This window comes from Squalius cephalus (assembly GCF_949319135.1).
Source record: "Squalius cephalus genome assembly, chromosome: 1".
Classification (NCBI taxonomy): Eukaryota; Metazoa; Chordata; class Actinopteri; order Cypriniformes; family Leuciscidae; genus Squalius; species Squalius cephalus.
Window position 1 is genome coordinate 54,913,002 of NC_137122.1, and position 27,956 is coordinate 54,940,957.

The following is a 27,956-nucleotide window of genomic DNA, read 5'->3' on the forward strand; positions in this document are numbered from 1 at the left end:
CATACCGAGAGCCGAGTAAAGACCTGCGCCACTACAATCGCTAACAGTTACCCATGCTACACTAACCCTAGGCTCATCTCAAAGGCATCGGACACGTTCCCTCTGGGCAAAGGCAAACTTGAGTTATGAGGGAATGCCAGTGGAAAAATATCAGCAAGTGGCACCTTCTCCCATTACACTCATAAAGGCAGATCATGGTTATAAAAGAAAACAAGGAATGTCAGAAAAAGGAATGACGTGGGATAATCGGGAAGGGTTCGGGACACACGAGGAAGACGAAGGGGCAGTGAAGATTACTAATAACATCCATGTCAAAAGTATCCATGAGGTTTTTTGAATATTTTTTTTTTTTTCCTCTTGGTTTTACTTTTATATACAAACAAACCAAAACACAAAATATGGATTGTGCACGTTTTTGTTTGTTTTCACATATATATTTCATGAAAAGCCTCAATACTCATTTGGGAGGGAAAGGGATAGGAATATGGAGGAAGGGATTGAAGATGGGGGAAAGTGGACGGAGAGAGAAAAATCCTTTTCCTTTGAATCAGTTAATCCAGGACTATGATGTTGATGGTGGTGGTGATGATGATAACGATGATGGAGGGAACTGGAGGAGGTTGGAGGGGAAGAAAGGGAGTGAGGGATTAGGTAGGAGGATGGCAAGAAGGAAAATGGGGGTTTGGAAACAACTCAATCTTTCCAGTCCTTCTTGATGTTGAGGTTCCATTCCCAGGACAGGTGGTCGTGCTTGTCGTCGTCAGTGAACTTGGATTTAATGTTGTAAGTGCCCCGGGCCAGCATGCCTTTGGGTGCCTCCTCCAAGGGTGTCAGGAACTCGTATTCATTCGGCCGGGGCCCATAACTGCCCACCATGTAGTCAGACTTGTCAACTGAACACAAGAAACAGGTGAAGAGGTTGACATTAAATAACACTATATTAATTCATTGTCAGTGGAGGTTAGAGCAATCACATTTTTCAATAAAAAAAACATTGATTGAATGACCCCAAAATTCAAGATATGGAGGCAAAAATGCCCTTGTACAAGTTTATGTATTTAACATTTACAACATGATAAAGCAAGAGTGATGCTCTTCCCAAATATCAGCACGATTGCAAATGAGATATTGATTTTTTACAACAGTTCAATAAACAAGTTGTTAATACTGGGTTACGTTTTAGACTGAATTCTCAGTTTCAGATTACTTTTTTTTTGGAAACGAAAATAGGATTTCCAAGAAAAGGCACCGCAGAATCAGTGCGTGTCTCTAAGAAACATGCAGGGGTGTTTTATTACTGAACGAATCCACGTAAACACAAACAAACTTGTAAAAGAATGAGTCAATGATTCAATCATGTTCCTGAATGAATCCGCCATTTGAATTAATTGGTTAAATGAATGATTCACTCATTAAAACAGTGACTTTCCGTCACATTCTGGCTGTTTTAGTTTCCCCTTTTAGTTTTACTGTCCATTCCTACTTTGTGCATAATTATTTGCATGGCCTCTCTATCAAGCATACATGGGTTGCTTTGTTGGAGAAAGAGGTAGATTTCCAACATCCAGTTCCTCAATGAACTGAAGGCTTTTCTTGTTAAATAAAGCAAAATCCCACCAGACAGGATTTACATAACAGCATTCCAAGAAGAATGGAAGGGCGGCCCAATCCAAGTCCCTAATATCTAATCACCTGACCAAAACAATATAATGCACATTGCACAAACCCCTTTAAAAAATATGTGGATCATATAATTTCACCCCCAAATGAAAAGAAAAGTCATGCAATAAGAATATGCTGTTGCTTGAAAGAAAATGAAGCCCATTACAAAATGTTTAGCTTTGTGTTGCCAAATACTCATGAAAAAGTCACGAGTAAAATAAATACAATTATGTAAACAAAGTATTACAGTATTTATACATCATAGTAGTTTTTTTTTTAGCAGAATCCAAAATAAATCAATAAAACGAGAGAATACTAGGAGAACCGTGTTTTTTTTCTTCTGATTTGCGGGTGACATGCATGAACATGAATGCAAAATTGTGTAATTTTTAAAGAGCACTTACTCTTCACCCCTTTCCTAAAGGTCTGCTGTACATACTTCAACCCGGAGACGATCTCTTTGTTTACCTGTACACAGATGTGAATACAAATGTGGACCAGTGAAGTCACGTTATTTGACTGATAAACAGGAACAGGTTCAGTGCAGCATGTTTGCATATGCAGTCAGTACACAATGTGCCTGTGTTTATGGCGTAATGTGGAAGTACAGGGCGTCCAAGCTTGATGATAGAATAATTACCAGTAATTTACTGGATTATCCAGACACTAATGCATGGTTGTGAAATATAAACTTTTGTTATTTTACTGGAAATTCAGTGATAATGTAACTTCTACTGTACACAGTTAATGTGCCGTGCGATTGTTGTACCATGCAAGAAGTTGTGCGATACCGTTCATCCCTAGCAGTCTCTGTTTAAATGTGTCCTGTTGTGATCATCTAACCTTGAAGCTGATCTTTATCCTGTACTCCACCGCCTCCTTCAGCACGAACGACTGCTTCTTATAGGACTCCAGATCACCTGAGAGAGGAACAAACACACGCTCAAGATACTACAGCGAACCCCTCAAAATACCAGCCAAGCGTTGTGACATTAATATTCCTCACAGCGGGCCAAAACCAAAACATGAGAAACAGAATCACTGTCAATGGCCAAAACCAAAGAGCTTTTGGGTAGTTTTATTCTATGACACAAAATACATCAGTAATGTCACTTGTGAATTCTTTAAAGTCCCCTCTGTGGTGAAAATCCAGCTTTTAATGTTGTTTATGTGTCTATGTGGTGTTTTTAATGTGCTTTAAGACAAACCATGTGTAAATTCATAAGTCGACACCATTGCTGAGTATTTTCTCCTTAAAACTGCAGTGAACCAAAGACAGTCTCAAAAACACGGTTTGAAATCGCTGGTGTTTCTGACGTCACAAACTACATTGTAACCAATCAGATCAACATGTGATCGTCAACCAGTGGATCTCTGAGCTGGTGTGAGTGAGTGGAGGCGGGGCTCATTTGCATATGCATAGAACCATGTTTACTAAATGAGGCATGGGTGTCAAGTTACATTTTTTTTTTTAAGGAAGGAACAAACATTTACATGTGTCATTTTGGTGATCAAAGATGAGTTTTAAGGGATACAATTATTGACTACAGGGGGACTTCAAAGCTTTTACTTGTCTTGACAGGTCGATAACAAGTGTCTAAATGAGACTACAGAGGTTATCTATTTATATCAGCCATCCTGTTATATTGGCATTGGCCATTAAAAAAAACCTGTATCCGATGACCACTAATAATGACCTGGATAATAAAAAACATGTAAAAGAAAGTTTGAAGGTTGAGCTGGCGTTGTCAGGTGTGTTATGAGGCTGATTGTGAACGACAGACTGCAGTTGAGTCATGTTTCCAGCAGATGGCTGCAGGACACACACACACACACTCTCTCTATCTCTCTCTCTCAGATTTGAGCTCTTAGGCTGCTGTGCTTTATCTGGGTCATGTGACCGTAAGATTACCTCGCACCACAGGTTTGGTTTGGCTTAGTCATAACTTAAATAACACTCCCTAATAACAGCATGAATATATCCAAGAGAAATGAGCTCAGACTATTACATCACAACATATACATTGTTGTGGTGTGATTATATAAATAGGGTATTTGAATATATAACATGCTATAAACTTTGTCAAAATTACAGGTCTCATGCTAACCATGCTAAGTCTTATTTTCAAAACAAATTTGTAATGTTCATTACTAAATAAAAGCTCAAACAACAAGCTTTGTATCCACATGTTTGAGCTTCCGCTTGCCATATTTGATGTGCACTGATGAATAAAATTAAAATGTACGACTCGATTCATATCGATTACTTTTCCGATGTCTTTATGAACTTCTGAAGCTTGATTTTTTTTATATTGCCTTTCCACAGATGGACAAAAATTATGAGGTTGAACGAAAGTCTTACTGGTTTGGAACGACATGAGGGTGAGATGAAATTTTATTTTTGGGTGAACTATCCCTTTATAGTGTTCTCTACTCACCTTGCAGGTCAAGGGTCAGCGGGGCGGGAGCCGTCTCACACACAAGAGTTAGCCGTGTCACCTGAACGTTGGGAGCGGTGGGATCTGCAAAGTGAACAAAAGACACAAGAAAATGACATAAGAAAGGCCGTAGATTTACTTTTTTTTTTTCAGGAAATGGTGACTCTTATGGAAAGGATTCTTTTATTTTATTTGAGGGGGGTAATATTTTAGACAAAATGTATCAATTACCCTAAATGCTCACTCAATGTATTTGTGTTTTTACAACATATTTTAAGAGCATCTTGCAAATACCCCAATTCATGTGACGCTACACATTATGTTCCTTTTTATTTATGACACTGATGCAATTATGTTGCCGAATAATATTTAAGCGCACACTTTGGGTTCAAGATGTTACTTACTATGTGGTCATTTTCATTACGCAAAAGCATTCAAGAGGATTTGATTTCAAACTTTGAATTCAGTTTGTAAAACTGGAAAAACAGTGCAGTCAGATTCAAGTGTGTGTTGATCTCCAAACCTCAACCAACAGGCCAAACCGATTCTCACTCTTTTGGCAATCGAGCGCTCATTCTGATTATGGTCTTGACTTCTGAATGTGGCTCTATTCATACACGTTGATCATTGTATTAATATTTTACACAGTTAAGATGAATGTTGTGCAACCGGACCAAATAAAAAGAGAGAAAATGATACATTTAGTCTTGGTTCGCTTAGTGTTCACGCTTTCATTTTTAACACCGAACCTAAAAATACAAAACGCTCACAACCTGATTGGACAGATTTTACGATGCATATTTTGCGACGGAATTTACCGAACATCTAAAACACTGCTGTGTGTTCTGGGCAAGAACATATGATGGTATTCTGACCAGCTGAGGACTCAAAAGGAGCTTTTGAGGAGCAAAGGGAGCTTATAAAAAGTGTAAAGGAATCAAAACAGCTCCACGTTTGCACACACAAATAAAGATCTGCTGTGTGAAGACGCGGTTTTGACGCCTGTACTGAACCGTGATGGGTAACATCGCCACTATGATGAGAAAAAACAGGTATGCTTGAGCATTCAGTCCTTTTTAGGGTCACATCTTGAGACATTACGTCCTGTTTTTGGCTCGTTTACATGTCTGTGGTCCGTGTTGTGTTCATATTTCATTCGTACCGCACCAGAGTTCATTTGGAAGCAGGTCAAGACCCATCTTTTCAGCGTCTCGGTCCACTTGTTTGGTGGCACCAGGGTTCGAATGTCACCGTCCACACTTGCAAAGTGTGAACACACCCTAATATACTCGCTAAACTTGCATGCTAGAGAATAAATGTTTGCAGGAATTTCCCACACGGAAACTTAAAAGCGGAACTCGTGGGAATGAGTAAAATTATGCACAACACTCGCACCAAATTCAGGCCCTGATATCAGAGACTTGGCGGTCAGAACAGTAAACAAACACAGAGCAAACTACCCAGAAACCACTGAACCAAGAATACACTGGAAGTCTCACTGGAATGTTTCTCACGTGTGATGCATACGATTAACAACACCAAGTAAAATGTTACATAAACAGTACTTTCTTATCACCTTCAGCAGAATGAAGTCTAATTTGGAATAAACAATGACCTTCACTTCAAAATGTTAAAATAACGAATCCTATTCCAGATTACAGAGACGCTGACAGCTTGACTTCCAGAGGATGAGAACTTCCAGAAAACACATGTTTGTTTGCGCAGCTCAACCTCTGCTAATGTCGTGAGATCAGGGCGGGTGTTTAGCCGGCCGGCTGAAGACGAGGAGCGGTTGTATTTGGGGAAAACAAACTTTTGCAAATCCATTTGCTGCCGCTTGTTCTATAAGCAACTTCAGAATTTTGTTTAGAGTACGACCAATAGCCCAACAACTGACGCCCGCGTAAACGCAGGAACTACACAAACACACAGCCGGAGATCATCATCCATCATCATCATCTCTGACGTCTGTGTGGTGCTTTAGTCACTCTACAGTAGGAAATGAGATTCAGGAAGCTCTTCAGGTGAAGGGATGAACCGTAACACACAGGGTTATTGTAATGGCGGACTGCTGATAAAAGCAAAAGAAGCAGGAACTCTCGAGACGTGACCTCGTTTTTGAGAGACGACGCAGAGGACAGCAGACGCTAACCAAGAGTCTACAGCTTTAGCCCAGAACAACATCATTTACCCGAGGAGGACACATTCCTGGATCAACATTATCTGATGGTCCTGGAACAACACGCGTATCTGGAGGAGAAATCACATGCTGAATATTTATCAAGCTACGGTTCAATACGTAACAATGCAACACAATATCAGAAGTGGATTGCGATTGGAGCTTCAGCAATCGTGAGAGAGGGAGAGGAGAAATATTTAAAACACTTGCGCTTAGAAATGTATGTTCTGTAATTGTCTTTGTTTCATATGATTTTGAAAAAGTTGTATTTGTCCTTGTTTTCGCATGGGCCGGTTGCAGTCTCTTTTTCTCTCTAGCCACTCCGAAGTCTTTCGCGTTTTACAACGGGTGAATCTCCAGTTGTCACTGGTGATTGTCGTTTGAACCTTTCTGGATCCGCCATCAAATTGATACGTTTAATCATATAAAGTGCTGCGAGAAAAGGCTATAAATCTCCACCTCCAACATCCTCACACTCATAGCCTACTAGCCGAGACTCTTCTTTATGTGGACAGATGTGACGTAATGATGCAAAAACAAGCTCGAATTTCCCACGGAAATCCACCAGTACCACTGGAATTAAATACATTATTACAAGCTTTCCGTTTTGAATCGAGCTAAGGCAAGCAGAGAATTTTGAACACTGGCTGGTGATGTACTTGCTCAAATTAATTTTTTCAAATATTTACATTTTTAACCCAAAAAAGTTTCGGACTGCAGCTTTAAGTATAAAGAATTGTCGGTATTAGCTGAAAATGTTCATATCGGTGCATCCTTAAATGCAACTTAAGTATTTTTGAATGCATTAATACAACAAAAAGGGGGGGAAAAGGAGCATCATGTGAGTCAAGACAGTTTTAAATGTTTCCATATTTCATGGGGATTGTTCCATAGGCGTAATAATTTTTATACTGTACAAACTGTATATTCTCCTAAACCTACCCATCACAGAAAACCTTCTGCATTTTTACATTTTCAAAACAAATCACAAAAAAAATTGTCCCTACAAGGATATTGCCATCTTTGTGGGGGCATTTGTTATACATATAACATAGGGTTTATCAGAACCACACACACACACACACACACACACACACAGGCCTGTAGTGCATGCCAAGACATACTAATCATATAAGCTAAAAATTAAAGCGTGTTGAGAGAAGAGCAGGTCCATGTGATGAATTCTGGGAAAGGGACTGCTACACTACAATCTGAGGTGGGTGTGTGTGTGTGTGTGTGTGTGTGTGTGTGTGTGTGTGTGTGTGTGTGTGTGTGTGTGTGTGTGTGTGTGTGTGTGTGTGTGTGTGTGTGTGTGTACATGTTTTTCTACACCGGTGGGGACTTAAACCTGAATGCACACAGACTCATGGGGACTCGTGTCACCGTGGGGACCTAAATTGAGGTCCCCATGGGTACAAAAGCTTATAAATCATACAGAATTAGTTTTTTTGAAAATGTAAAAATGCAGAATGTCTCCTGTGATGGGTAGGTTTAGGGATAGGGGCAGTGTAAGGGGATAGAATATACAGTTTGTACAGTATAAAAACCATTACGTCTATGGAGAGTCCTCACAAAGATAGTGCACCAGACATGTGTGTGTGTGTGTGTGGTGCGCAGAAACCTTAATCAAACTAGGCCAGAGCAGAGAGAGAGTGAGTACGAGAAAGCGACACACACCTGCAGCGACACTGCAGTTGCCCAGCAGCGCCTCCTTGTACTTGCGGAGGCTTTCGTCATGCTGGTCGAGTTCCTGGATCTCCTGAAGGCTCTTCTGTGCCGGTGGCTTGTAGTTGACAGACTCGCTCTGTTCGTTCTCCGCTGCGATAGCGGCCAGCTGCTCTGGTGTGGGCTCCTGCTCGGCCATGATGCACAGCTGGAGGGAAACGGCAACAGGGTCAGGGGAGAGGAAACAAACGTGCCACAAATATCCACAGCAATGGAGATCTGACCCACATAACGTCATGTGATCAGTTCCTCCAGCGTGTTAATTTTTAATACTATTAATGGATTTGAAATGAATTCACCAACGGAAGCGGCCTAATGTGGGCGTCTGTATTCAGCACTATTGCATTAGTGGTCAAAGCCAATTACTGTAGGGACTCAAATACACTACACAGCGCTGTGTGTGTGTGTGTGTGTGTGTGTGTGTGTGTGTGTGTGTGTGTGTGTGTGTGTGTGTGTGCTGCTTATTTTTAGGCTGATTCACGGTTAGAAAATTCTATATATAATTTCCCAATTTATTTCAAATGTATACAAGTTATGTAATATATACTAGAGTTTAAGTTTATTTATGCTCACCAAGGCTGCATCTATTTCATGTAAAACACAGTAAAAACAGCGATTCATTTTACAATTTAAACGTTTTCTATTGTAATATATTTCGTTCCTGTGATCAAAGCTGAATGTTCAGTCTTCAGTGTCACATGACCCTCAGTCTGACATGCTGATTTGATGCTCAAGAAACATTTATGAATATTATACAATGTTAAAAATAGATGTGCTACATCATATCTTTGTGGAAACGTAACCATTTTCATGATTCTTTGATTAATAAAGTTCAAAAGAACAACATTTATTTTAAATATAAATCTTTTGAAACAATAAAAGCCTGTACTGTCACTTTTGATCAATATATTGTATTAAAGTACTTTTTTTTTATATTTATATATATATATATATATATATGAATATTCTTAGTGTATATACTAAGTAGTCAATATTTGAAGTGGATCAAACCCTTTCATCAAAGTTATAAATTAATTTTGAACAATACCCGTTCTTGCCTTAGGACAACTTCGATTAACGTTTTTGATTCAGTTCGAATGTCGACTGCTGTAGTTTTAAACACTGCAATCTATTTCAGTCCGTGCACAACAAACATACATTCGTAAACCGATTCACAAACTAATGACTCTAAAGATTGTTATCTTTACTCATGACAAATTACACTGACAACCAGTTCCTGAATTAGCATCTGATTGGCTCGTGGTCTGGATGTTTACATCCCCATGTCAATGTCACGTCCTTATGTCTTCACCCAGCGAGGCCTTTCAAAGACGTATGCTAAATGAAGAAGTGAATGCAGAGAAACACTCGTGCTGCAATGCAGAGGGCTTGGAGCAGAAAGTGCTTGTGTTCTCTCCCTCCTGGCGCACTAAAGCCCGACTGATACGACTGCTTCACCTTTACCGCAGCTTCTGTAGTTTCTGTTCTGCAGAGCTGCAGCTCACTCTGCTTCACTGTGGCCTTTCCTTACATGGTGTTGGCGTGCTAGACACACACAATCACACTCATAACAGAACTGAAGCGCTTTCAACGTGCTTTGACACTTGGAAGACGCATCTGCAAAAGAGCAATCATGATTCGCTGTGATCTTTTGCGCTTGTGATTTTGGCAAGTTGCGGACTAATCCAGGCCAAGTTCTAGTTGTACAGCAGGTTTTTTATTAAGAAGTTCAATTTTTTAGGGTCATTTCAGTGATGCTGAATATGTGAACCACAGAATCCAGACATAATTTTTTTCATTTACTGTACAAGGCGGAATGTCATGGATTTTGGCATAATTTTGAATGAATAAAAAGTATGGCTGAACACCAAAATTAATGGCAATATGGACTAGTGTCTGTGAATATTAAACCGCAAAAAAACAACAACAACAAAAAACTGCTATTTAAATATGTAGTCTGCATTTTCTACATATCTGTGTGTGAGTGAACGGTGCGGTTTTGTCAACTACACAAACTCAAGCATGCGTGACATTCATGATGTTATTAAAAAAAAGGTTATTAAACCTAAGGATTTTGTTTTATTTGATGAATTCAGTACAAACTGTAATATTGTGGAAAAATTACAATTTAAAATAACTTTTTACAATTTATTTTTAGCATCATTACTCTAGTCTTCAGTGTCACATGATCCTTCAGAAATCATTCTAATATGCTGATTTGCTGCTCAAACATTTCTGATTATTATCGATGTTAAAAACAGTTGTGCTGCTTAATAGTTTTGTGGAAACTAGCACTGTCACCATACTGGAATTTCGATACAATACCTTGAAAAGTATCGATATTCGATACCATTTTCCATACCACGAATTGCCATATACTGTATATAACCATACAGATCATTTATTATTATCTAAATGTTTTTACCATAAGGTAATTCGGTTGCAATAGCTTACACACAGAACAGGGAGGCTTTATCTGGGTCATAAATATCTTAAATTTGAATCATAAATTGAATAAACTAAATTTACATAAAAAAGACAAATGATCAGTAATAAAATAACAAATAAACTGGAAACGAATAAATACAATAGAATAGAATAAAGAGACAAATTAAATAAACATGGCTTTAAGTTTTTCAGGTGGGTTTAACGGTGGTATTCAGGTAAGAAGAGAATTACAGAAATTAAAGTAGGCAAATCAATGGTAAAATAACACTGATAGTCTTTAATGTAAAAATGAAATACTGATTAATGTTTACAATTAAAGTTACAAATGTTATTCAGTTATGAGCAACGAGTGATTATCTGTCTTTTTTATTTGATTAACGTGACAGATAGCAGCAGGTTTATTAGGCTGCTGCCACTTTAAGAGCTTAAGCACGGATCCAATATACTGTTACACAACATGCGCTTTCTCTCGACTATTTATGTTTCAAAACTGACTGTATTTTCCTGAATACTCGGCAAGACGGGCATTTTGGCATAATTTTGCATGTATTTGACCGTTTAAGCGCAATAAGCCAAAAAAAAAAAAAAAAAAAAGCTAAATTTGGTTCTCACAAGCTGTTTGAGACGGCTTTATGTTTTATGACAATAGATCAGTGGTGCACGTTTTTAGTGTGAGCGCGAAACCTGTGGGAATGACAATACAAGCGCTATTCAACTGAAGAGAATGAGACTAGTGAGTGACAGGAGGCGGGAGTCACTTCGCCATCGGAGAGAAGAGAGATAGAAAGTAGGGCTGCACAATATATCGAAATTATCGCAATATCGCAAATGTATATATCGCGATATGCATATCGCAACAGCTTGCAATAACTGTGGGTCAAGAACTAAAGACAAAGAGAAAAATCACTCACTGTTCTTGGCTGAATAACTTTTGCAGCTTTAATAGGAATGAGTATACATTTAATTCATACAGTGAAAACTAAGCCGTGTTTTATTTTTACATTTGATTATTCAGTTTCTGTTGTTAAATAACCCTAATGTAGTATAACCTGAAACCCTAAACCCTGTGGTTTACACTGATGTTAAACTAACACTTCTTATGCTACAGTAAAACACTGCTGTTCACTTTCAGAAGTTGTAGGGATGTTTTCTTGTCACAAAAAGAATGTGAAACAAGTATGTAGGTTATATAATTTTAAATAAATTGAGTTTATTTTACACACTTTAAGCATTATCGTATCGCATATCGAATTTAATGGGTTATCGCATATTGCATTTTTCTTCAATATCGTGCAGCCCTGATAGAAAGCGCATCTGGTATCAGTGAATCGATACTGCAGAAAAGGAGTATTGGAACCGTTTCAGATATTTCAGTCCTAGATACTTTTATAATCTTTTTTTTTTTTTTCAGGATTCTTTGATGAATAATCTATTTTATATTGTTGGGGCATATCTAAACATTTTAAAACCTGTTATTTTCAAAGCAATGAACATTAAATAATGATTAAAATGCTACTACTAATAAGAAATTAGTTAAACTATTTGCTGAATTTATACTGAGAGCCGCAGCTACATGCATGCCTTATCTTAAAGGGCCTTAAAGTCGTCAAGAAGAGAAATTCACTTGGCCGCCAACAGCACAACATTTTCTATAAACCAGACAACTTGTTTCAAACAAAGAGCAAAGATCTGCCAGCTTATCTGACAAATAGTTGTAATGAGGACCACATATGAACAAACGCCGTGAGATTTGAACCGGGAGAGCCAGGGAACAGAGAAAAAGCATCCTCTCGGCATATGGTGTACTAGTACAGTCTGTAGGTCCTGCATATCAAAGACAGATGTTGTTTGCGTAACACTTCGGGAGACTCACAAGCGGACTGCATTACTGGTGCACACAATGTAGTGTGGTTAGCGGTTAATGTGCTGGAGCCATGAAACCCAACAACACTGTTTTCTGCTCTATCCCTTATCATTAATATGGAAGGACTATCAACAAGAAAATTACACAATGTAATCAATAAAAGAGCGTAACATTCAAGGAGAATCTTCAAAGTCATCTTTTGCCTTGTGAAAACAGTCTCAGTGTTGGCAGTGGATGGTTTTGGCCACGGCCGGACAGGAATTCAGATAACACTGCACAGCTTTTTCCATTCTGGGCCTCTTCACACTCCTGACAGGGAAAGAGGCCGTTCTCCATCAGCAGGCTCTGGCACGCCGGTCCAGCGGCTAGCTTTTCAAGTTTAGGATCAGAAGAGAGAGGCACATAATGGGTTGTCGTCATGTTCCCATTGGCCCTAAAACAGGCGTGTCCATTCCTGCTCCTGGAGGGCCACCTTCATCGCAGTTTGGCTTCAACTGATCTGACTTGACATTTCTAGTGATCCTGAAGAGCTTGATTATCTGGTTCAGGTGTGTATGAAGCTCTAAAAGAGGACATTGAGAAAAACTGCTTTCCTTGATTTCTGGAAATAAACGAGTCGTTGATGTAGGGGTGAAACGGTTTTTAATAATAGCCATTTTGGTGGTGGAATAATCGGACAATAATCAATATAAATAATAATGGTTAGTTCCAGCCCTGGTAGAGACCAATCGGACACTGTTTTACAGATGGAGCGCGCTTGGATCGGATGGATCGTTTAGATCGACAGGTCTTGATTTACCATGCGCCAAAGAATAGGAGCACAAAGCTGAAAGTGCGCTGGAAGATCATAAATCATCCACAAGGATTTTATTACTTGTTACTTATGATTATAAACACTTTTATGATTTTACACATAGGGCTGTCGCGGTGAAGGATTTTCCCTTGCGGTAATTTTGAGTGGCTCAATAGCGCGATATGCGGTTTTACCGCATTTATTAATTTATTTTGATTTATTTATATTTATTTGTTGCTATATAAATAATCAGCATGCACAAAAACGAGTACATTTTTAGTAACCAATAAACCGAAACTAAACAGCGTCTCTCCGCATTGAAAGCCTGTCACTCAGCGCGCAGTTGTTACGGCAACGGACTGTCTTTGAGTGAGTCATTAAACTATTCATTCAACAACACGTTCAAAAACGCTGATTGATTCATTAAAAGATAGTAATGAAACAAGGTTAATTATTTTTTAACTTTGAGCTCCACTTTTCAAGGCTCAGCTGACCAGCAATGCGTCGCACGGGTAACACTGAAGCAGAGCCCGTCTTATTAGACATTCTCTGACTGAAGCTTCACTTAATGGAGACAAATGGCATTGATTCAATGCGTGACTCACTGAGTTTTGTTTCCCGCGACCGCGAGTTCCTCGTGCTGTGGATGCTGACCAGCGCTGTCGCTGATGCCATTCATGGTAACCTTTATTTTAAACGTTAAAAGGATGACAGGACAAATATTTAACTTTCCTTGGACACGGCAACCTTTTCACGAATATATGACTTGACCTCAAAGACAGACGCAGGTAATCGCACGCACTCAGTCGATCACTCTCATTCACTGTCTGTTTAGGCAAATCCACGAAGCCTCTGTACAAATCACCATGATAAAACCATGATTGCCGCGTCTTATTATCATTATTAACTTATTTAACATTCAATACATGCACGAAGTTCAAAACAAGAAGGGTATAGCCTTATGAAAAAAGAAAACACGTGAATATCGCGGTTGCTGCGGTTACTTGAATTCCTCTGCGGTTGGCTTGTCAGTAGCGCGGTACTGCGATATTGCGGTTATCGCGACAGCCCTATTTACACATACAAGTAGTTCTTATGTTCAGTTAAACACTCAGATCACTTGTTTGGAGAGGTTGTTGGACTTGATAAAAGGCTACCATGGTTCCAAATCCCATAACTTTTGATTGCTTTGAGATATCAACACAAAATTTGGCCCAGATGCAGTTGACATCATTAGCCGTGTTTCCACTGTCAGACCAAAACCTATGTTTATTGGTTGAGTAGATGGTAGTTTCAACTAAGCTGGGGGCAGGGGTGGGACTAAGCATCAACAATCATTCCTGTTTGGCTCAGAGGAACGAACCGCATGGGTTTCTTTGACGGATCAATGCTGATTAAAACTTGATGACGCAATCATGTTCACTACGGAGCCTCTGAACGTCCAAAGGCGACAACCTGAATCTCCTCTTTACAAGACTTTTTAAAGCATACAGATTGGATTAGCGGTTCAAAAGTTACATTTAAGCACAATAGTTATTTTCAGCCACGGGCGACTGTATCGGTCTTTAAGGGTTAAAGACATTTAAAATGAAAATTCAGCTCAAAACTCACTTTCAGACATCAGCGAGTGTTTGAAATTGTGATCCGATGGGGACTCTGATCATCGTACGAGGCAGAAATATCTACATGCAGAGGTGGGTAGTAACGAAGTACATTTGCTTGAGTATTTTTTGGGAAAAATGTGCACTTTTGAGAGTAGTGTGATCTTTAACTCGAGTACTTTTCTGTTAGAATTATTTTACTGTGCATCTTTTCAGTTGAACTCGTGTCTGGTTGACATGGTATTACATGAAATACTATTAACATTTACAATTTATAGATTCAGTGATAGTAAATTATTATGACAACAGTGTTTTAATGAACACTGACCTCCCTAGTCGAGAAGCTAAACAGGCTGAGGGAAGCAGAACAGAAAAACACCCGTGAGTAATAAAAAGCAGCTCATGTCCCTTTCTGGAGCTGGCAAAAGTTAATTAAGACTGACGAAATAAAATCCGTTTCTGCTGAAGAATCAGCAAAACATGAAAACAAGGTCGAGTTCAGCCTGTAAGCATTTATGTCCAGATGACTTCACTTTAGCTGCCAGAGTAACAAACACCACAGCCATTTGGCAGCCGCCTCAACGTTAATAAAATGCAGAAAGGAGTGCTGGGTAATTTCACACAGCTGAGAATGACGGCGAAACCGTTTAACAAGGGTGTAGCAGTTCTTTTCTAAACATAGGCAGCAAGTACATAACCTAGGGAAACAACAGCAGGTGACTTTATAAAGCATCTGGTCGATGAAAACAAGGCAAAGTGAGCCGTCAAGGCCAGTTCACGCACTTGATAGTGGAGACGGCTTGAATTTGATGTTGGCATCACCCACTTTTCCATCCGATTCTGTCCAGCTGAGTCTAATTCACTCTAATTAGGGATTATCCAGAAGTGTCATCACTAGGGAAGCCTGAGCAGGACTAACATGTAAGTCTAAGGGTTACAAAGCCCAAGATTAGGCACGTTACTGAGCAACCATTAAACTTAAGATTATGAATTCAAGATTAGTGCTAATTAAAGGGGGGAAGTGTCGGTAAGAGCGGTGGGATGTCAAATGGTGCCAGGTAAAGAGGATTTACCTGACAAACCCAATCAGTTTCCTCAAGAGACTCCGTTGTCCTTAGGTTTAAACTGAGTACAGCAACGACGTGTGAAGTCTGAGTTGAAGTGACTCTAGGCTATAAATTCTGCATTGATATAGCTACTCTAAACGGATGATATAAATAGTTTGATGGGGAAGAAAATGAGGCTGTTGAACAATTGGGCTTCAACACCCATTGAAAACATTCCCATTCTTCTCAAGTGCAGTAGCTTGGCTGGCATGTGACGTCCAGCAAGTAGGGCAAAAAAATAGTGTTGATGATCATACTGCCAAATAAACATTGTTACATGTGAACTGTCAAAGTAAACTATTGTAATGCTTAAAACAGAAGCCTCAAGCTCTGGATAATAATATTGTTACATAAGGCGATCTTACAGCCAGGAGACTGTAGCTATGGAGAGCACTCGTGTTAATTAAACAGTAGGTCTAATCCGTTGGGAAAGGGAAAGTGAGACTCTAACTAGATGCTGCTTCATTTTAAAGACATAGCTTAACTATTTTTCACTCTGTTGACAGGACTCCAGACAAAAAAAAAAAAAAAAAAAGACAAAAAGAGACTGGCACTTCATTTGAAACATTTCTCCAGCAAACGACAGACCACAACACTGCAGAGAAAAATACGTTTCTGTCCCACTTAACCCCAAACCTCAACACAACGGTAACGCATCCCGTGGCCGCCGCAACAATGGCTATGTTTACATGCACAACTTTTGTTTTAAAGATGCTAAGCGATGTTGGGTGACGTCACTTCTTGTTGACGTTCGAAGTATTGTCAAACAAAACGGAGGCTAGCTCGACCCTCCCTCCTCCTCATCCCGTCCCCTCCCCCTCCCTTCCGTGCTTCCTGAAACAGTCATGAACCATTTAGAAAAAACAAAACAAAACTGGATTTACCCACCTGTCCAGCAAAAACAGAGCCACCTGAGGGTCGGATTGGAAGCCCTTCTGCCACCTTTTGAACGCTTTTCCGATGTAAATTCGGGACTTCACGTTCCTTCTCCCTATACTTTGTTATTTGTTCATCGGAACGTCGTCTCTTTGGTCGTGTGTCGGTCATATGAAAATTCTCAAGAATATACAATTTTAACGTTAGTCGTTGTCTAGGACATCTCTCCTCTAGCTAACTTCCCTCTTCATGCTTCTCTCTCCTCCACTCCCCACACCCCCCTTCATGTGCACGCGCACTAACCCCCCCACCCCCACCCCCAAATCATTCTTGTCGGTTATTGGCTGGACACTGTAAACTTATGTTTCCTGGTCCAGGCTGGGCCAGTTTGTTTTTGTTGCCGTTTGTGGAGCCTGGGCTGTCTACAGAGACCGCGTTTTTTTACAGTGTGTTCAGGGGACAGGCAGCTAGCGGATAGTGAGGAGATGTTTGCTCTATGTGACAAAAATGTTTTGACCTAAAAAAACACTTAGAGCACCTTTAATCGGACCGAATTCATTCCGATTGATGAAACTGAGCGTAGTGTTTACATAAAAGCTAAACAAGTGATCGGGTTATATGTCACAAGCTTCAAATCGGAACAGATTTTTTGACATGCGCACACTGCACGAATACACAGTTTCCCGCTGTTTGCGCTTAATAGCCATTCTCCTACATTGGTTCTTTATTTGTTTTAAACAGCAGACTTAATATTAATCCATTTCTGGTCATAATTTGGAGACAATGAGTATGAACCGTTGTGCCGTGCTGCTTATATTGATCACGCCGTAAAACGGCCCCTCGATTTCATGCGGATCGAGCTCAATCGGATCGCTTAAAGTGTTTACATGAAGGCTGATTGAGCCGTCAATCCAATTACTAATGGATTATTTGATTGCATGTAAACGTAGCCATTGTGAAAGATTTAACAGTAAAAGAGTGAACTGAAATCTGTGCCACATGGACAGATGACAAGGCAATATGGGAAGAAAATCCACAGGGAGGAGCACAAAACAAAGTGGGGTCAAGTAAAAAGGAAACAGACGTTTTCCACCATCAGTCTTAAAGGAAGATGAATTGAGCCCAAACAGCCACAGTGTGCAGGAACAACAATTATCCCCACCGTCGAGTCATGTGTAGCTCAGCACAACGGAGGAATTGTGGGTAACAGAGCACCACAAGTACTTGGCCCCAACCCACGAAGACTAAACTTAATTAGAGTGGCTGAGTCAGTAAAGAAACACTCTGAACACAGGCCAAAACACCACAGGCCTCAGCGTGGGGTGAATGACAATGTTCCTGGGCAAGTTGAAACTATTTGAACTTCACATAATAAACCACTAAATTCAACATTTAATAATAAAATGACAGCAGGGTAAGTTAAAGATGTACAGAACAGATCAACTCGTGAATAAAACCCACTGAATAGGCTCAAGTGCAATTTGCTTCCCTACACTGATGTATTTCCTACTGAAACAAAGCTGGGGTGGGGCACATCTTGAAGTAGCCAGTAGTCTCGTTACAGCATTGAACCATGATATGCTACTTGTTACTGCTAGTCAGGTCAGGTGGTTTTAGATGGTGGTACAATGTCATTAAAGGGAAGATTTGATGGGATACGGATACGCCCAAATGTTCAACATGAGTCATCAATATATCTATCCTAGAAGAGAAAGACAGTTTAATTTTAAATATGGCTATCTGCCAAAGATTATACTTATAATTCTCTTTTAGGAAGAACTGAAAGCCACCGAACTCTTAATTTAGATTGCATGGGGTCTTAACACATGTCGAAAGTGACGCATTCTGAGGATAGTCTGGAAAATTCCAATGTAAACAAGAGGAACATTGTTCATATCCCTGCCTCACCCTGGAACTCAGGGAATACTTCTATAAACAATCCATTATTTTCCTATTGGCCTTGGCTCTCTATTCCTACACACGCAGCCTTCTAAAAAGGCAACATTCTTACTGAAACATAAGTGACCTCAAAAGAGATGCAATTTTAAGGTAGCTTCCCTAAAACAATATCTCACTTAAAGTCACCGTGGAATCCAAATTGACAAGTCTAGCTAAATGTTTTAATGTAGCAGTGTGCGATAATGGGATTTGTCGATAACGATAATGTGCTTGGACCTTGACGGGTTTAGACTCCCAAAGCTTTTGAAATTCTTCATATTCTGTGCTGTGGTTAGTTCACAGCAGTGACAGACATTAACCTTTTCATTAAAGGGTGATGTCACCTTAAAATTGATTTCCAATGGCATTTCTACTTTAATAAGGGCAATTTTCTTCCAGCCTTATTAGATGTAAGCATCATGTTTAGTCAAATCTTACACCAATTTTGACATAATATTATATTTCAATATTAAGACAGACTACTGCCATTCAAATTAAATCAGTATCAACTAGGACTGTCACTTTTGTGAAAAAATCCTGTTCGATTTCTGAGACATAAGTGTTCATTGAATCGATTGTAAAATCGATTTTCCATGTCTAAAGACGTTTCCATTTTAAACGCCAAATATAGGCAAATCCACGGACAACTAACAGGCATTAGGACGAACGTAAAGAGGGCACGCCGCACTTGAGACGCACACAAGTAAGCAATATTTCTGATGATTTATTGGCGTGAAGTTTAGTGCACAATGACAAACAGGAGTGCAACATTCTCGAAAAACAATAAGCAAAGTGGACTGCCATAACAATGAAAAACATTGTGTTTAAGATTAGAAATGTCAAACAAAGACCGTATCTGTATGCATGAGATGCAGAAGGATAATTTGCTGCTATGCGTGTTTGTCAGAGCCTGCCGTTGCTGTGTGAAGCGCGTTCGCTGCGGGCGTATCGTGACGAGTTGGACGCGCTCCGAGAGAAGGCCGTTAAAATCGATTCCCTATTTTCGTTTTCGAAACTTGTGTTGGTTGGTCCGATCGATTATGCAATCGATTTTCGAACGTAAAGTGACAGCCCTAGTATCAACAAAATCCAAAAAACTATTTGTGTACTGTGTAAGTGTCACAGAAGCTGCATTTGAAGCAGCATTTAGATGCGTTTACACTTACAAACGAATTAGCTAACAATGCTATGAGATTAATGTTTTAAAAGACAATATATAGAACAGTGAATATATACATGTGTTTGATTTAATGAAATGATACTTTAAATATGAAACTAAAACTGCCAGTAGTTGGTGCCAATCTGACACTGTTTTAATGAGCGGATCATTGAATCATTCAATCAACTGATTCATTCAAATGGCTAAATAATTCGTTCAAATTAGTTAATTCACACGAAGCAAGTGACTATCTTTATAAATGGATTCATTGAATCATTTATTTGTAAAAAAAGAAAAAAAGAAATGCTGATTCATTAAGGACATAATTACCACTGAGTTGCTCAGAGACGTGCAATGGTTCTGTTGCGGCTTTATTTGGGGACAATAAGGGGTGGGACAATAAAGTTATCTATTGTAGCCAGATAAGTTTCAACCCCTTCCCCTCCAGCAACTCAACATGAAATGTGCAATTAACAACAAACCAACGATCTAATCAATTCCCAATAGACAAAATCAAGTCTCTCCCTACATGTTTTTTCTCCTTTGAGAAGCCGTTTCAATCACAATTTCTAATTCATGCCGACTTTAAAGCAAAGGTTTCATTTGCTGACAATTTGATAAGCATGCGCTGGAAAACAAAATTATGTTGTTAATCAATAAGCCCCTTGATTTAGGACATCTAAGGGGCGTTGTTAGCAACGGCATGGAGCGGAGTGCCTAAAACCCCCTTAGCTGTTCTAAATCCACTGTAAAACATGGCTTCAAGGGGGTTACTGCTTTTATAAAACGGTTACTCCATAAAAATATTCATTTTAATATTTATTTTATTCATAAAATAAACACCAGCGACAAAAAATATAACGTTATAACACATTTATTCCTCCGCCAAGCAATGTAGTTCCAAAGAGGTTGCTAAGCAACACATGCAGCAACAAACAATCACAAACGGCAGTTGCGGAGTAATACTAATGTCATGCGGTCACAGGTGTGTGTTTGTTGAGTAATTTACAACGGCTTCGAACGCGGCTCAACCAATCAGAATCAAGGACCGGAACTATCCGTTTTATAAAACTAAAATAAGACCTATTAAAAGGATGCAGTGAGAAGTGTAGAGTGTCGAGCAGTAGACATGAGTGAAAGCAGGTCAATGGTGTGTTGCAGGTTCATCAGCACCACTAAGGGGGAGGGGGTGATTTAGGTTTGGCCAACTTGTGAAGAGATTTCCCTAGCAACAGCCATGAGCCTCGTACCTCACGATCAATAACACTGCCTGCATCAGAGGAGAGTCAGCCGTGCTGTTGGTAATGCTGATTTTTAGTTCGGGACTGGCTCAACTGAAAACAAACATGGAGCGATCCCTAGGGATCCCCAAGTATTTTTGTTAAGCTGAAGGTCAGACATGTCAGGGGAGAGCAGTGTGATTGTCATTGACCTAAAACTGCAAAATGCTAGAGAAGCGACCGAGGTCCTTGGAGACAGAAAGAGACGCGAGGACAGAGGAGACAGGAATAGATCACACTTTGAGAAGCCCCTCCCAGCTTTGGCTCTTGTCATAAACATGCTAGGTCACACTGTAGTGGTGGAAACCCTGTTCAATGTTCAGAACTACAATGACTGTCATAAAACATGAACTAAGCCAAGTTTCTTCAATATCCTGAGCCCCTTCCAAATAATTTAGGTTTGTATTCATTATCTTTAAAGTCCCCCTGTGGTGAAAATCAAGTTTTTAATGTTGATTATATGTCTATGTGGTGTTTTTAATGTGCTTTAAACCATGTGTAAATTCATAAGTCGACTCCATTGCTGAGTATTTTCTCCTTAAAACTGCAGTGAACCAAAGACAGTTTTAAAAACGCGGTTTGACTACCTTGTAATCAATCAGATCAACATGTGATCGTCAACCAGTGGATCTCTGAGCTGGTGTGAGTGAGTGGAGGCGGGGCTCATTTGCATATTCATAGAATCAAATGAGGCAAAGGTGTAGAGTTACATTCAAGCTACTTTAAGGCATGAAGACATTTTAGTTTCAAGGAAAAAAACGTTTAAATATGACATTTTGGTGAGTTTTAAGGGATACAATTATTGACTACAGGGGACTTAAACAATTAAAACAAAGAAACAAACAGAACTTTTTTTTACAATTGTATTGTACATGGAGTGGGTTTCCTCAGATGCTAACATGTTGAGATAAGGTGGCACCAGCACCTGATTAGGTAATACTGGGGGTGGCGGGATAATTACTATTATTTTGCATTAATAATAAGCGCAGTAACTAATATTACATTTATTTCTCAGAAATGCACATTTGACAGTAAAGCACTGAGCTTGAGTTGAGGTGCAGATTAAATTAATTTATTAACAACACTAAAATGTCAAAATAATTTTTGATCATCACATTAAAAACAACATTAAATTGGATAATATTTAGAGCTTTGAAGAGCTGGAAAAAAAGTGAAGCAGTTGAAAGTCCTTAAACTTAAAATACATTAAATCCATGGTGATTTGTTGGTGAAAAAGCCTTCTTAACTTGTTATATTATACTATAACTTATTAATTCTGCGCTGAATTTGAACGCTTCCCACTTGATCTCGCAGCGATGTTATTAATACTGCGGCGAATTCAAATGCTTTCTCACTGGTTCTCCCAGCACTATTAGTTTATTATGATACCAACATATTTGATATCAGTGAAATTCCACAATTATTAATACCACAGGGAAAAACTATATGAATAGAGCTGTGCCAAAACATTATTTTTTTTTTTTTGTAGATAAATGCTGTTTTACACGAATATATTGACACAAGTGCTAATAAATGTTACATTGCAAGTTGCAACCATGGAAACATTTGGATTTGTGCTGAAATAGAGAGGTAAGCTACATGAGCCCATAAATAAAGCTGTTTGTTGGCTTTGTATTTTGTTTTGCAATCTGGTCACACGATTATCCACAAATTTAACAATACTCCGTGAGTTGTTCCACTGGACATGGAATCTCTAGTTTCTTTTCCCAAATCTTCACTCATGTCTCTCTTTCTTTTTTTCTTTTTTTTACAGAGGACTGATTATAAACATTTCTTCCTTTCTTTCACTTTTAAATAGGTCTACTATATTCACATCTTTTACTGTAGTAAAACGTAGAAAAACGCTGTAGAGCAAGGTACCTTTTTGCTGGCACATCAAACTCTATTTAACACTGTTTGTGCTTGTTAGACTTGGTGAGGAACGTCAAGTTTAATTGTATAGCACATTTCACACACACCGGTAATGTAGTTTCATGTTCTCTGGCAGCGCAACATTAAATATAGCCTAAATGTGTTTGTCTTTGTTTTGCAACTGCAGACTGAATGACAAATCACATGGACACGCTGGTATGAACAGTTTATATATACTGTAAACTGACAACTGACTGTCAGAGCATTTACGCTAATGCCCACTATACAAGCCCTTCTTACAGCAAAGCTAAAAGTGCAACACATCCGTTTGCATTATGAATTTTACTCTGATATTCTGTGAAATCAACTGGAATTGGAACTGTCTGTTTCAACTTTATTAAAAATAGTCTATTAAACCTTCAAGCGAGTCTATTAAACCTTCAAGAACTGACCCTCAATCACAGCGAACATTCAGATTTGTGTTGGCGCTGACACACAGTATTGTTATTACAATACTATACAATAATTCATATCACAGAAGTACTGCGATATAAGTTTATAGCTCGGATATAAACACTAAAGTCTACGTCAGAACCTCTAGTAAATGTTGTTTTGTTTAGTCTGATCAGAATCACGGGAGAATCGTGATCTCTATTTGAAACACACAAAAAATGTTTTTCCTAATTTACCAAGAAACGTGCAGCTCTAATATTTTAGGCCTACGTTCAGGGGTTGGACAATGAAGCAGAAACACTGGCCAGTATAGTGTTGGAGGATTCATGCCTTTATGTGTGCGGCCAATCTGGACTGATTCTACATTCCATCAGTAAGAGGATAGTGTGACGGTGGAATTAGCAGAGCAACAGCACAGCGGGTCATAAAATATTGCAATCCACACAACATAATGGGAGATATATCAGAGTTCAGGTTGGTGGTCATCTGTGACCAGAGGACAGCAGGTCTTTGTGGTTTATCAAGAGTAATGTTATCCAGGGTAATGTCAACATACCATCACATGGACGAATCACATCCAACAGTAGCAACTGTCGGCACAAGAGGAAGCGGTCTGAAAGGGATGTCTGGATACTAAGCCGGATTGTCTCCAAAAAACATAAAAGCACAGCTCCCCAACTCACTGCGCACCTCGACTCTCAATATTCATGGTCAGGCTGCTACAGCCAAACCTCTGGGTCACTCGTGCCAATGTCAAACTTTCATTTGAGTCAACAGCGCAAATTTTGGGCAATATGAAACGTATTGTTCTCTGATGAGTCCACCTTCACTGTCTCTCCTTCATCCGTGTGATATACGATGTGGAGAAAACCCAAAGTGGCTGATTTTTTGTGGCCCAACTTTTTCTTATTGATAATAGGGCTGGGTGATATGGCCAAAAATTTTCATAATTTTGATAAATCATCATGATTTTTTATATATATATATATCATTCAATATCAATAATTATCACAATAACATAAAATCTTTATTTCTTTCAAATTTAAAGGCAGATTTGTGTTCCTAAGTGAAAGTTGTAGAAACCAGACCGTTATTTGATTTTGTTTTTTAAACTCTTATTGCTAGAACATGACAAACACAAACTAAATAAACAGATACATCTTAATAGAAAAATCAATTTCTTCATGTGCCAAAGTGTGATTATTGTTTGAAACAGGCGTGTGTTGCCTGACTTTGAGGATGTGTATCTTCAGCACAGTTTGCAGTGCAGGCTGCGATATTAATCATTTTACATGTTTTGTCTCTTAGAAATGCACATTTTGAGGAAGATATTTTCGGAAGAGCGAGTCATAAAACGTTTCCCTCATATTATATATATATATATATATGACCTATATATTATATTATATATATATAGATATACATATATATATATATATGTATGACAGTGACCTGGCCGCTGTTCTGGAAGAGGAACGGCTCAAAATCCCACTGAAGTACTAGTATCTGTCATTCCCAAGACGAACGGATCCTGAATTGGCCACAAAAGGAGGCCCAACACCATAATAATAAATGATTGTGGTCTAAACCAGGTGTTTCCATTTCATTTTCCAACCCCTGTATCTACAACACTGAAAAACTAAATAAATCAAGCTATAACTTTTTTACTGCCCAGCTGTAGCAGCTTTACAGGGGTCAATAAACCACGGCAGAAGAGCCACGGGAGGTGGTCATATCAGAGACGGCCCATCAGGCCAGACCTTTATGTGGCTTCACACATCTCTCTGATGTCAGTCGCTCGCTGCTGCTCTGTCAGCCTGAAAGACTTCATAAAGGAAACGCAGATCTATTATTCATTAAATCGGCCGAACTATACAAAATCAGACAATGACATTTACAAAACACACTAAGAGATCATGTGTGTATGTTATTTGGCATATTCCTGTATATGCACTTGTCTTTTTTTGGGGGGGGGGGGGGGGGGGGGGGGACATAAACCATGAAGAAGGTAAACGCACAGAAGTTGTGAATCCGTTAAACATAATAAATTGATTTGCAACCTACTTTCCCTTTCGTTTCCCCTGACAGAGCTGAAACTGTGGTCACGTATATAGGACACTGAAAACCCAATATTTCACTCCCAATCTATTTTTATGACAATAAAATGCTGGTAGACAAGTGCACACATTAAACATCTCTTCAGTCTGTAATTTAACCTTAAACTAAATGTAAACTGCATTTCAGTATAGACAAAACACATCATTATTCAGGCAACATGTGCATTACTATCAATGCTTAACGCTTTTAAACAGTCCTTTCGTTTTTAAAGATTGTATGTGAACAAAATCCACAGATGTACGAATGTAACCTTTGAGACAAACACTGTATAATAACCCAAATGGCTGCTCAACACACTTAAGGCCAAAGTTTAAACACTGAGGCGGCCTGCAGACACCGCCCTGCCAAAATTACGGATACTACAGCGAAGGCTGAGCTCATGAATATTAATTTAATCCTGCCGATGTATCCTTGAAACGCGCGTCACGTGACCTCATTAATATTTAAAATCCACGCCTTCCGTTACAGTAGAACTCGCTCATTCGTCGGCTGTCTCTGCCCCTCAGCCAATCAGCGGCGGACGTCACCTTACGTACTTAATATTCATGATACGCCAATTCTTCACCATAGTAAGAATCGTAAATCGCGTCAGAAAAAAAGAAGGAACTAGAAAATGCATCGCGCCGCTCAAGCTAGACAGGAAGGAAATTAGCTTTGATTATATATTCAGGGGGTTTCATCATTGGGTTTCTTTTGTTAATGAAGTCAGGTGTCTCTTTGGAAACACAAGACCGGGTTGTGTGTACAAATGATTCCTAACATTTAATCTGTGCTCAGGCAAAGATTGCGTTAATCTCCAGCTCGCTCTCCGTTAAGCGCACGCATTTAGCGTCAGATTCAGGTCGGTTTAACACCCGCTGCCAGGCGCGATTTAATTAACCGGGATTTACACAGTAAAAAAAAGAAAAAAAGAAAATCATATACGTTTTTCTACCACTATTAATTTAGTTGCAGATTATGCCCAAGGAAAAATAATATAGATACGGCGTATTAGCTATTTATAAATCAAGTTGCAGCTGAGATCCAGGAAGTTCCTCCTCATGCTAGCAAGCTAATGCTACTATAATCGACCATTATTTCCAACGGCAGGAAGTTTTATAGAGAAAAAAAGTTCAATATGCTTCCAATCAGACTCCTGACAACATCATTGACAAATCACGAATCCATGCAATAAAATAGCAAATTGTGTGAATGTTTATCTCAGCAACAGAAAACAAGTTCTGAAAATATCCCTTCAACTTCTTGGCCCTTTATTCTCTGTCAATATCTAATGTCACAACATGACTTTACAACATCATCTCGCCGGTCATTGTATGGATGGACATGTCTGGATTAAAAACTGCAACTTTCCCGAGCACAATATCAGAAAACATGCTTTCAGACTCGTTTAGGAAACCCAATCCCAGAGTTTAATCTCTAAATTACTCCTTATTTTACAGGAAAAAGGCAAAATCTCGAGCTTGGAAATGCTCGTTAACTTTGATGTTCCGCTAACGTTACAGGCTTTTCGGACAACGCCTGATGACCAATTCCGACAAAACTGGGTTATCAAAACGAAACTGGAGAACACAAAACCCTCCAGTCTGATCCGTGGCATTAAATGCATGCTTAATTTCGCATTGACCATCTTTATAAAGGGCTGTACGTGCAGTTTGTGTAGCAGGAAGGAAATGCATGTTTCAACTTGCTGTCTTGTGTCAACCTGCCGTTGCTACCGAGCTACGAAAGATGCAAAACTACCGGGAAAAAATGTCAACGCAAGCGAAGACGCCGTCGTGTCCCTTTCTGAGAGTGTTATATGAGATGTTCGTGGTGTTTCTGTTGTGAAAACTTACCGTGGACCTGCGGGTACTGCGAGTTTATAGGTTAGAGAAAGCTTCCCTGACTTCTCAATGGCGCGATGAGGGAGCGGCGGCGATGCCAGCCAGAGCGACTCACTTCCGGGAATACCGTCACGCGCCTGACGCTTTCTGCGCATGCGCAACAACACCCGCCTTGTTCTTTTTTTCGAGCTCAAACGAAACAAAGTGGTGTGAATGAATTCGTGGTGATTAATACAATAGCAGCCTGTTTTTCTCGATTTCTAAGGTGCCACGTTGTAGTTTATTTGTTCATTTAAATGTGTGTCGTGTCATACATCGCTATTATATTAACGTAAACATTACTGATCCGAATCATTGTTTTGAACCTGTGATCCGGAGCGCGAATCAAACTGCTAAAGTCACGTGATCTGAAAATTCGCTAGGAGGCGATCGATCTGAATAAACATATAAACCACCAGTGTTGTGTTCTCGAATCAGTTTGATAAATTTGTATACATGCTATGACATTTGTTCAATAAGTGGTAGTTAATGGTCTCCTATCTGCCTGATTAACCAAGCTCTCCATAAAACGACCAAAACAAGCTACTATGATATGAGATATTATACACATTTCATACTGGT

At 39.2% G+C, this 27,956-nt stretch overlaps 1 protein-coding gene across 1 annotated transcript; it reads right to left on the minus strand.

Annotated features, from left to right (window-relative positions):
- Window positions 1–340: 340 nt before the first annotated feature.
- arhgdia (Rho GDP dissociation inhibitor (GDI) alpha) lies at window positions 341–27,794 on the minus strand. The gene is made up of 6 exons (XM_079866574.1): window positions 27,348–27,794; window positions 7,957–8,152; window positions 4,101–4,184; window positions 2,506–2,582; window positions 2,067–2,130; window positions 341–893 (listed from the first exon to the last, which is right to left on the minus strand). The coding sequence occupies exons 2-6, from the start codon at window positions 8,141–8,143 to the stop codon at window positions 694–696; spliced, it is 612 nt and encodes a 203-aa protein (XP_079722700.1). The 5' UTR covers window positions 8,144–8,152; window positions 27,348–27,794; the 3' UTR covers window positions 341–693.
- Between the last annotated feature and the right edge of the window lie 162 nt (window positions 27,795–27,956).

What these genes read in the sequence shown, in the direction of transcription:
- arhgdia (XM_079866574.1), bottom strand. Translation starts at nt 8,143, where the DNA reads ATGGCCGAGCAGGAGCCCACACCAGAGCAGCTGGCCGCTATCGCAGCG. An exon ending in CAACTGCAGTGTCGCTGCAG is followed by an intron (nt 4,185 to 7,956) that starts GTGTGTGTCGCT and finishes TTCACTTTGCAG; the next exon opens with ATCCCACCGCTCCCAACGTT. An exon ending in GGATAAAGATCAGCTTCAAG is followed by an intron (nt 2,131 to 2,505) that starts GTTAGATGATCA and finishes ATCTGTGTACAG; the next exon opens with GTAAACAAAGAGATCGTCTC.